Source organism: Ovis aries, chromosome 3 (assembly GCF_016772045.2).
Source record: "Ovis aries strain OAR_USU_Benz2616 breed Rambouillet chromosome 3, ARS-UI_Ramb_v3.0, whole genome shotgun sequence".
NCBI classification, from domain to species: Eukaryota; Metazoa; Chordata; class Mammalia; order Artiodactyla; family Bovidae; genus Ovis; species Ovis aries.
Genome location: NC_056056.1, coordinates 134,100,673 through 134,112,408, shown reverse-complemented (window position 1 = coordinate 134,112,408; position 11,736 = coordinate 134,100,673). Strand labels below are relative to the sequence as shown.

General features: G+C 46.2%; 1 protein-coding gene across 1 annotated transcript; it reads left to right on the top strand.

Annotated features, from left to right (window-relative positions):
- The first annotated feature begins 6,265 nt into the window (after positions 1 to 6,265).
- Positions 6,266 to 10,438, top strand: LOC105610939 (keratin, type II cuticular Hb1-like). Its single transcript, XM_027965935.1, has 5 exons — positions 6,266 to 6,283; positions 6,387 to 6,491; positions 8,465 to 8,685; positions 9,688 to 9,715; positions 10,253 to 10,438. The coding sequence occupies exons 1-5, from the start codon at positions 6,266 to 6,268 to the stop codon at positions 10,436 to 10,438; spliced, it is 558 nt and encodes a 185-aa protein (XP_027821736.1).
- The last annotated feature ends 1,298 nt before the right edge of the window (positions 10,439 to 11,736 follow it).

The window sequence follows — 11,736 nt, the reverse complement described above, 5'->3', positions numbered from 1 at the left end:
TTGGCCACCTCATGCAAAGAACTGACTTATTGGAAAAGACCCTGATTATGGGAAAGATTGAAGGCGGGAGGAGAAGGGGACGACAGAGGATGAGATGGTTGGATGGCTTCACTGACACGATGAGCAGGCTCCAGGAGTTGGTAATGGACAGGGAAGGCTGGCATGCTGCAATTCATGGGGTTGCAAAGAGTTGGGCACAACTAAATGACTGAACTGAACTGAAGTATGTGAGAAGCTGTTCATCATTATTAGTCATCAGAGGAAACTAAATTAAACCACAATGAGAAAAAAACTTACCCACTAGACTAATCATTTAAAAGACTAACCATTTAAAAGACTGACCATCAAGTAGCTGGAGTAGCTGGAACTTTCATGGAGGATAAAATGATATAGTCACCTCCGAAAACAGTTTGCCAATTTCTTATAAATTTAAACATACACTTGCCAAACAGCACAGCAATTCCTCTCTTGGGTATTTATCTACAAGAAATGAAAACAGGTCCACACAGAGACTTGTACATGAATTACTTAGGAGCTTGAATCATAATAGTCCCAAAGTCGAAACAATAAAAACATTTTATTAATAGGTGAATGGATAAACAGAGATATATTCATGTGATGATTATCACTCAGCAAGAGAAAAGAATGAACTACTGATTCATGAAACAACATGGATGATTCAAAAACATTATGCCAAGTGAAAGTAATCAGAGTATATACTGTGTGCTTCTATTCATAGGAAGTTCTCCAGCTGGCAATACTAATTTCCATTGCTAAAAATTAGATCAGTAGTTGTCTCGGATGAGGTGGGAAGATTGCTGCAAGGGGGTATGAAGGAAACTACTGAGATGCTTGCTGGAATGTCGTTTATCTTCATTCAGTGATGGTTGAATGAGGGCAAACATCTATCAAAACTTGTTGAACTGTACACTTGAAATGTGTGTAGTTTACTGTATGTAAATTATCTCCCAATAAAATGGATAAACTAATGACTTTAAAACCCATAAGATACTTAGAAATAAACCTAACAAATATGTGAGGGAACTATGCCTAGAGAAATACAAACATTTTATGAAATGTTATAGGAAATGAAAGTTAAAATGCAGACCTAGCTAAATGAAGAGATATAGCATTGTTGAAAGGAGACATTAATTCTCCTTAAATTGATTTACAGTATCAGTGCCACTACAATTGAATCCCAAACAAGGGTTTACATAAAACTTAACAAGCTGTTTCTAAAACTTATGGTGAAGATAAAAGTTTGAGAAGAGTCAAGGCACTGATGTAAAAGAAAGAATGAATATTTGCCCTTTCAGAACGCTACAGAAATTCAGTGCAGTATCTATACAAGGTTAGACAAATTGACCAATGAGGCAAAATAGAGAGCCCTTAAACTGATGTGTATTGTATACATACATATATAAAACATACGTATGGCATTATTTATGCTTATGACATACTGTATAATATATTGCATCATATATGTATATATGACATATATATATAATATATATCAATTTGGGGGCTCTCTGTTTTGTTACATTGGTCAAAATTATTCTTGTGTGTATATATGATATAAATATATTAAATAAATATGACATAAATAAAATTATATATAATATATAAAGTTAAATATACCTTATATCTATATCTATATATATCTTTGATCTGCAGATCAATAACAGAGAAAGAACTATACATTGGTTATCCACATGGGAAAGAATGAAATTGGATCCCTGACTTCTGTGATACACAAAACCAATTTCAAGCAAATTAAAATTATACATGTCAAATGCAAAACTTTAAAACTCTAAGAAGAAAAAAAATGGAGAACACCTTTCTGATCTTGGTATAGAAAAGGACTTTTAAGCAAGTCACACAGAGCGCTTAATATAAAAGCAAGATAAGTTAGACTACATTAAAATTAAGAACTTTTATTGATAAAAATATGCCATAAAGAAAGTAAAAAGATGAGCTATAAATTTGAAAGTGCTATTTGTGACACATATAAGTGATAAAATAGTAATATCTAGAAATATAAAGAACACCTGTAATCCAATAGGAATAAGGCAAACAATCCAATAGAAAAAATGGTCAAAAGAAAGCAAATCCATATGGATAATAGACATTCATAGAGCTATTCAACCTTAACAGTAATCATGAAAATTCAAAGCAGGGTCAAAAATAAGATTAATTATACTATTTAATTGTTTTTTTTTTAAGATATTCATTTATGTAATTGACTGTTCTGGGTCTTAGTTGCAGCAAACGGGATCTTTAGTTGCTGCATGAAAACTCATAGTTGCAGTATGTGGGATCTAGTTCCCTGATCAGGGATTGAACTCAGTCCCCTGGCATCGGGAGCATGGAGTCTTAGTCACTGGACCACCAGGGAAGTCCCAATTAAATTGTTGAAAAGTAAGATATGTGGAGAGTGCATGAATCTTTCACACAGTGCTGTCATGCCACACCATGCCTGTTACTCAGCTGTGTCTGACTCTTTGCGACCCCATGGACTGTAGCCCACCGGGCTCCCCTGTCCATGGGATTCTCCAGGCAAGAATACTGGAGTGGGTTTCCATGTTTCACTCCAGGCGATCTTCCCAGCTCAGGGATTGAATCTGTGTCTCTTGATTCTCTTGCATCAGAAGGCAGATTCTTTACCACTAGCTCCACCTGGGAAGTCATACAGTGCTGACAAAAGTGTGAATTGTTACTACACCAACTTTGGCAGATAATTTTTGTTTTGTCATGTTGAACATTGACCATCCTAAGGTCCCCAAGTTCCACTCCTAAATCTTAGATGTGTACCAAAGAGAAATTCTCACATATGTGCATCAGGGGTCATTTAGAAAAATTGCTGTAGAACCAACTTTGTAAAATGAAAAAATAGAACAGAATAAAAACAGAATAACATAGAAGCGTAGTATATTCGCTCAATAGAATACTATGAATGCTAGGGGAGGAATCCTAGCTAAACAATGTTAAAAGACAAAAAAAAAAAAAAAAAAGAAAGCCCTGTGTAACTGATATCCTTTTTATTAAAAAACAAACAAGAAAACCTTACAGATATATTTTTAGATATATGTAATGTATGTGATAAAACTTAAGAAAAAAAAAAAGCAAGGTGACGTTGATACAAACTCAAGGAAGTGGTTACCTCCAGAGTGAGAGGGAGAGGACAGAATGGGTTCTTGTGTCAGTAAGTTAGTTCATGGATATTTCATTACATTATTTAACAAGTAATGAGATTAATATGCTATTTATAAGAAATGACAGAGAAGGCAATGGCACCCCACTCCAGTACTCTTGCCTGGAAAATCCCATGGACGGAGGAGCCTGGTCGGCTGCAGTCCATGGGGTTGCTAAGAGTCAGACATGACTGAGCGACTTCACTTTCACTTTTCATTTTCATGCATTGGAGAAGGAAACGGCAACCTACTCCAGTGTTCTTGCCTGGAGAATCCCAGGGACGGGGGAGCCTGGTGGGCTGCCGTCTATGGGGTCACGCAGAGTCGTACACGACTGCAGTGACTTAGCAGCATAAGAAATGAAACCTAAACATAAGGCTTGGTGAAAAAACTAAAACATATGAAAACCTGAACATGAGCCCTTGCTGAAAACCTAGGTCCATGAATTGAAAGTGAAGCATTAAAGTGATCGATTGGAGGATCAGAGGGCGCTTTATAGAAGAAGTAATTTTTCATAAAATTTATTTCAGTTTATGTGTTGGATACGTATATAGGTACCGATTCATGATATAAAATAGATATATTTTAAATTTATTTAACTTTGCTTATTTAACTGGCTGTGTTGGGTTTTAGTTACAGCACATGGGATCATTGCTGAGTCATGCGGGGTCTTTGGCTGTGGTGCGTGGGCTCCAGAGCCTGTGGGCTCAGTAATTGCAGCACTTGGGTTTAGTTGCTCCCGTGGCATGTGAGATCTTACCTCCCTGACTAGGGATAGAATCTGTCTTCCTTGCATTGCAACACAGATTTTTAACCACTGGACCACCAAGGAAGTCCCTAAAATGTATTTCTTATAACTTGAGCTATGGCTACAAAAAAAATTTGACAGCCAGTACCCTAAAGAAACTCTTGCCAAAGTACACTAGCAAATACAAACCCCAAAGTTCATAGCAGCATTGTTTGCTATGACCAAAAAAAAAAAAAAAAATCACACATGTGTATACCCCTAGGAGCAATAATCACACTGGGATACTCTACAGCATGGCAACACAAACTAAGCTACATGCCTCAGAATGGCTGCATCTCACAATTAGAATGTTGAGGAGGGAGAAGCAAGTCATAGAAGCCTGCGTGTAATTCCATTTATAGAAGTCTTAAAGGACGGCGAAACTAAAACAGCTGCTTAGGGATTCATACACATATGATACAACAATAAAGAAAACGCAAGGGGGTGCTCAACGCAGAAACCCGATGGTCACCTTGGAGACTGGATGGGGTCAGAGGGAGAGGATGCTGTAAGCAGGAAGGGTCCGTCCCACAACAGGCTTTGGAGGTACTGGTGGGCACACAAGGGCTTGTTTTATTATGTCACCATTTAAATCATTAAATCCATGTTATATATAGTCTTGCATGTATGAGAAATTTATCAAACAAAAGAAAAGGCTTCTCAACTTGTGGTCTCTGGTCCCTGTTACTCCTTCAGTTTGGAGTCCTGTCTTTCCCCAGATTTCCTACCTACTAGTGGAAATGGACTCCCAGGCGAAGTCTCTCTCCCTGCTATCTGTCTTCTGCATTGCTACCAGACAGGCCTTCCCACACTGCATTGTACATACACCAGGCTGCTGGCCTCTTCAAGCACCTTCTGTGGCTCCCTGTTGCCCACTCCCAAAGCCCAGACTCCCCAGCTCCAAACATTTCCCCCCACTGAAGTCCTTTTCCTTCCCCTACCCCGCTTCCTCCTCCTCCTGTTCTTTGCAGGTCCTTTCCAGCTCAGAGACTATCATGTTCCCCTCTGGGCTGACAGGACGGCCCCTTCCACTACTCCCCCAATCAGAACTCTGCAAATGCAACAAGATGAGGTCACAGAGCCCCCAGGAAGAAGAGGCTTTGTCCCTCAGAGCTGAGCATTCTAGGAGCTCTCTGGGCTAGAGCTGAGCTTCAGGGCCCACAGGAGGCTTGGAGGAGAAAACAGCTCTGCTCATCATGGTGAGACTTGTCTATACGGCTCATCAGTTCACACAGGAGGAGGAGTCTTGAACTCCACCCAGATCTGTTGGACCCAGCCAGGCACAAGCTTGCGTGCTGTGTCTTCAGCTTTTGGGGATGAGAGCGGGTGTGGGCAGTAAGAATAGGGCAGAGATTGGTGGGAGATGAAGTTTTACAGTCTCTTTCCATCCATTCCCCACACCCTATCTATCAATACCTTGGAAGGAAATTTACACTGGGCTGGAGTGGACAGTTCCTATTCTCTGTGTTGAAGGGCCTGTGTGACTTTATCTGTTCCTTGGGGAGCAGAGCAAAGTGTGTGAACTTAAGATGCAGCCAGCCTCAGTCATTGACTGGCAGGGTCTGTCATATCCCTCAGGGTCCCTACTTCTTGCACGGTGGCTGAGCATCAGCTTGCCTGAGGGAAGATAACAGAGACAGGAACATCCCCCTGGCCTACTTCACAGGTGGTCCTGAGCCCCAGGGAGATGGTGGAGGGAAAATACTGGAGAGTGTAAGGCACTGTGAAAGCATTGGTCACTGTACCCAACTGGTTAGATGTTGGCATGTACAGACGGGATGCAGGAAGGGTAAAGGCCCACTGATTTTGTCCCTTGTCGTCCCATAATGTTGTCCCAGAGTGGCCTTGGGTTTGGGGAGGTAGCTGGAAACTGGATCTTTTGTCACTGATTAATAACCTTCATCAAATTAGGAAAGTTTCTTCATATTCTTAGATTTGAAAAAGTATTTTTAAAATTCGGGAATGTCGAATTTTTTTAAACTGCCTTTTGTATTCATTTAGATGAGCCTATGTAGTGAAGGACGAGAATAGATTTCCTAGGGTTAGCTACCCTGATTCTTGGGGTCAGCTCTGGGTGGTCAGTCCAAAGACTCAACAGACTGCGGCACTGTTACCCTTTGTGGCTGAGTTCACACTACCTTTGGCATCTACAGACCTGGTGGCCCACGTGCCATGGTGCCAGCCAAGTGCACTTCCTTCTCTCAACCACCACTGGGGATAGAAAGGATGACCGTTCCCACCTTATAGATGGAGCAGCGGAGGCTCCCAGGAGGCAAATGAGCCGCCCATGATAGCAAGTGGGTGGGTGGGTGCTGGAACGGTCTTGCTGGTCTCCAGTGAGTGCACCTGCTGCTTCCTCATCTTCTTGATCAACCCCCCCACCCCGCTTGGCTGCCGCCACCTCGCAGTGCGAGGAGATAAAGGCAACAGTGCAGAAACACACGCAGAACCTGCGGCACAGCAAGGAGGAGCTAAACAGGCTGAACCAGGCCATCCAGCGGCTGACAGTGGAGGTGGACGGCACCGAGAGCCAGGTGAGGGGCGGTGTAGGGGTAGCTGAGTGGTGATGCTGGTGATGCATCCTATACTAGACCCACCCCCCGATCCTTTGGATAGAGTTTCTCTTTGTGACTGTCTGAGCAAACAGGAGTGTGGTTATGTGTGTATATACTATGCTTTCATTTGCCCAGGACTTTGAGTTTTTTTTTAATGAGGATAAATAATTAACATGCAGGTAAAAACTTATGCATATGGATGCTTGTTTGCATATCACTTTTTATGTGTATATATATATTTAAGTCTGTATGTTTTGTGATTGTCCTACAGTGTGAAATTTGAGCCCATCTTCAGAAATGGCAAGATTCTCTCACCTAGAAATTCAGTATCGTGGATTCCCTCTAAAAACATGTAGATCTGGCAATGTTAAACTGGTCTCACACAGTAACATCCGGTGAGAGAAGAGAGGCCTCTGTCTTCTCTTTCATCTTCACATGGGGGTCATGCTCCTGCAGCGTGCTGCAGACTCCACCACTCCAGACTGCATCCTTTGACAGTGGGGCAGAGGGATCTTTGCCATTTATCCTCACTTTGGCTGGTACTCTTGTCATCCTTGTCAAAGAGATGCAACTAGGCTCTGGCTCTAGCTCTCTATCTAAGGTGAAGAAATGAAAGACTGAAAACAGGAAAGACATCCTTGTGATTTCAGGAAAATTAGAGTGTGTATATTTCTTTGTGGAACTGGGTACTATCCATATACACTTTACATTTGGCCTTTATTCCCTCTCCCCTCCCCCCCCCCCACCCCCGCTGTGCCCAGTCTTAGTTACAGCATTCCTAGTTCCCTGATCAGGGATGGAACCAGGCCCTGGGCATTGGGAGTGCAATCTTAACCGCTGAACCACCAGGAAAGTCCCTGGCCTATACTTTTTGATGGCTCCAGCCAGGCTCTGTAGGCACTTGTGTTTCTCAGGCTTTAGGCTCCAGAAAGAGAAGGTTCCCACATGAATGTCCTCTTTCTCCCCACCTCTCTCCCTCTCACCTGCTCCTCTTTCCTCTCAGCCACCCTCTTGGTCAAGCTCCTGCCCTGGCCCATGCTGCACCCTGCAAAGGGAAGAGGTTCTGCTTCCAGTCAGTTCTCATTTTCTGCAGAGACAAGTGTCTCAGGCGCTGCAGGATATTCATGGGGGTTCTCCCTTCTGCAGGAACCCCTGACTTTGAGGAGGGAAAAACTGTTCAGGTTCCAGGGGTGACAGAGTGGTGGCTGGGTGGTCCCATTGTTGGCAGTCTCCCAGCAGCCTCAGCTGCTCTGATTCCCTGACTGGGTCCCTAAGCAGCAAGTATGCCTCACCAAGGCAGGCCTTTATTATCTATATTTTTTTCCCTAGAGACTACAAATTCCAGTCTCTTAACAGGAAAGGATACTCTTCCTGTTCATTTCCCTGATGAAACAATAACCCCAGAATGACATGCTAAAGTGTATTTGATGCGTCCCAGACCCTAGCTCATTTTGGAAGTGTCACTATGCTAGATGTGGGCTTCCCAGGTGGGCCAGCGGTAAAGAACCAGTCTGCCAAGGTGGGAGCTGCGGAAGACACAGGTTCAACTCCTGGGTTGGGAAGACCCCCGGGAGGAGGGCGGGGCAACCCACTCCAGTATTCTTGCCTGGAGAATCCCATGGACAGAGGAGCCTGGTGGGCTACAGTCCATAGATAGGGTTGCAAAGAGCTGGACGTGACTGAAGCGACTTAGCATGCACACACACATGCTAGATGCAAAAGGCTCTCAGTCACCTAAGACGGCTGGTCCCCAACCTCCACCCTGGGAGTGGGGCAGACACACAAACACAGATTTCAGAGCAGGCGCACTCATTCCTCTTAACGATCTCTAACTTCTCTTTGGCCCTCCGGCTATGGAGAAAGGTCTTGGATCCTTGAGTGGGGAGGGGCTGAGGATGTCCTCCTGTCTGTGGTCTTCCCTTTGCCCCCAGGTCTGTGAACCAGAGAGAGGCAAGGACCCAGCCGCTCTGCAGGAGGAAAGTGCCTCAGGAAGCGCCAAGGGCAAGCTGGTCTGGCTGGAAGCTGCCCTGCAGAAGGCCAAGCAGGACATGGTGCGGCAGCTGCGTGAGTACCAGGAGCTCATGATCGTCAAGCTGGGCCTGGAGTTTGAGATCGCCATCTACAGGAAGCTGCTGGAGGGCGAGGAGAGCAGGTGAGGGCTAGGCAGTGCTTCAGATGTGGTCAAGGCGAGGAGTAGAGAGGGTTAAGGGAGGATACTGCCTGGGTCCTCGCCAGCTGGGGTGGGGGATAAGGTGAGGAGAGGTGAGCTGTGTATCCAGGGATCTGTTCTCCTGGAGTCAGTTTTTTTCCCTCTATCTCACAGACCTTTGGACCAAGGGTTCCAGCTAACAAGTAACCTTAGCACCCGTGATGAGTGACTCTTTCACTCCCAGGATCAGAAAGCAGGATCCAGTTTGTCTATTGAGACAACTGCAAGGACCAAGGCCCAGCCAGGGGGAGTAAGATCCCTGGTGTGGGTGCCTTCAACTCTGCTCCTCTCTCCTCCAGGCTGGGGGAGGAAGGGTTTATGGCAACAGATAGGGCCTGGCTTTTAACATTAGGCAGGTAGAGACCCAAGGGCTTCCAGCTCCAGCTGGGCCCACTAGGCTGAGGGGAAGGAAAGGGAACCCATCGTGCAGCAGACAAGCTGCATGTATTGTCTCCTTTAAACTCTTGGGAAGGGGGTTATATTATCCCCATTTTACAGATGAGGAAACTGAGCTCAGAGAGTAAAAGACCACCTTAAGGACCCACAGGTAGAAACTGACTGGGTGAGACTTGAACAATATTCTCCAGACAATTGACCTATCTCCTCTGGGATCTGCCTTCAAAATGCCCCCATCATGGGGTCTAATTTCAAGATATAAAGACAGTGTAGATCTTCCGCCTTCTCCCTTCTCTAAGAATTCTTCAGTAAAAGAATTATTTGAATTTAAGACTTAGCAGCAGCAGCAAGACAGGAAGGGTTGAGTGTAAAGGTCCAGAAGGAGTCTTTACCCGAAAGCGCTGAGGGGATCTGAGAGACCCAAGTAGCTATCAGAATGGAAGGATTTCTGCCTGGCTGGAGAGGGCCAGAAGTGCTTTGTTTTGAAGAATGGTGAGTATTCTGCCTGGTAGATGGATTCACTCACCTGCTCCCTCCTTCTCCCTGCAGGCTTGGTCTGGGATTTGGGGCAGGAAATGTCAGTAAGTAAATAAGAGAGTAACTTGGGGGTGAGAGGGGCCACATGTTATCCCCTCCCCACCCTGGGTATGTATCCTCTCTGGGAAGGAAACAGGGCGCCTCTTCCTCTGTGTGTCTCCCATTTGTGAGGGCTGTTTTTCCTCTTGGGGGTGGTTTTTTGGTGTTTGTGTGTATTGGGAAAAGGGGTTCTGTGGTCTGTTCCTTGGCGGGGGATCTGTTGATGTGTCCTGGGGTGTGGGAGGAAGGTCTGCGGGTTATCCCCGTGGAAGAGACTGTTTCATTCTCGCATCGGGGAGAATCTGGGGCTGACTCCAGGGGGGAGACATTCCCGAGTTTGTTTCTTAGGGGATGGGGGCTGTGTATCTGTCACTCTGAGGAGTCTGCACGTCTGTCTCCTGGTAGGGGGAGGTGTCTGCGCATCTCTATATCTGTATGTCTGTCTTCTGGGGCGGAAAGGGCAGGGGAGACTTGGAGTTTTTTCCTCCAACAGCCGCTCTCCGCTCAGCCCTGGGAAGTGCTCCCACCGGCCTGCCAGGCTCAGCCTCGGGCCCTGAGGCACTGCTGCCGCTCAGAGCGGGTCCCAGCGCCGTGGAGACGAGCGCCCCTGGCGGCGGCTGTGCGCTCTGCGGCTCCCCAGGCTGTGTCGAGGGTTTACGCTGCAGCGGCTCACGCGGATGCTGAGTCCTTCCTGCGCTACTCCGGAGAAGTCAAGGAACCCTAGCTTCCTCCTCAGTGACTTGGACCTGTGTCTCAGATGCCCGCTCCCACGGTGCCGACCCTCGTCTTACCTCCCCCTCTTGTCCCCCACCCTAGGGTATAAAGTCTTTGAACGTGGTTTACTGGACCATGGTAGAGCCGTCCCCAGTGTGGGCATAGGCTGGACGCTGTGCCACTGGGAAGCATGGTATTTGTCTTCCCTGGATCCAGCACCCCTCCCCTCTGAACTGCCCCATCCCCTTCTTTTCCTGGGACTCCTCCTCTGCAATAAAAGGTTATGTGGCAGTTGGAGCCTTCCTGCTGTTTGTGCCTAGATTCTTCAGGCTCTCTATCCCCAGAGCAAAGACAAACCTGGCTGGATTTGGGGGAGGGAAAAGAAAAGGGGAGACATTACCAGGAAGCAACCCCACTTTGGGTGTGTGGGTCCATATGACTTCAGTTGATGGTGATATCAGAGGACCAGGATCTTGAGGGTTGGGGATGTTCTGTGTGGTGTGTGTGTGCGTGTGTGTGTGAGTGTGTGTGTGTGCATGTGTGTGTGAGGGCCCCTGGAGCTACCAGGAAAACCCAGTGAAAGGGAAAGAAGGGGTTGATTCATGCATGATGGTGGACTGATTCGCATCCTGGGGTCCACAGGCAGCTAATCTTGCCAGAGTTGCTGAGAACTGCATTCATTGGTCCACTCAGTCTACAAGTGCCAAATGGCCACTGAGGGTCAGGCATAGTGCTTGGTGGGCAAAGCACTCTAGTCCTGGGCAATGGTCTGGTGGTGGTGGGTAGGGGCAGGCCTTAAACAAGGAAGTGGAGCAGAAAGAAATAGTGATGGGGTTGAAGGTGAGCCCCACTCTACTGCCCTGGTGTGAGCACTTGAGGACAGGTGCAGGGGAAAATGACCCTGGCACATTAGGGCTGGAGGACATGGACACAGTTGGGTGGTCCAGGCTTTAAATGAACAAATCATCTGACCATGGGCTGGGAACAACATACCACAGAGGAAGAAAACATGAGCTTTGGAATCAGAAATTCCAGTTTGGCTACTTCCAGGTCTCTGGTGCAGTTTGGTCTGCATTTTCACAAGGCACCTTTGAGACAGGGTGCAGAAGGTAGCCAGTTTGTGGCAGTGGGGGTGGCCTGAGAAAGGCTGGGTTTCTGGGTTCTTTCCTTGCCATACAGGCCTGAGAGAAGCCTCCATTCAAGGAGCTCACATTCTTTTCTATTGCACAAAGGATTACATCACTGACTTATCTGGCGGACAGTGGTCCCTGCTTTCTCCGTCCCTGGGTGGGGCTAAGGTGAGTCACT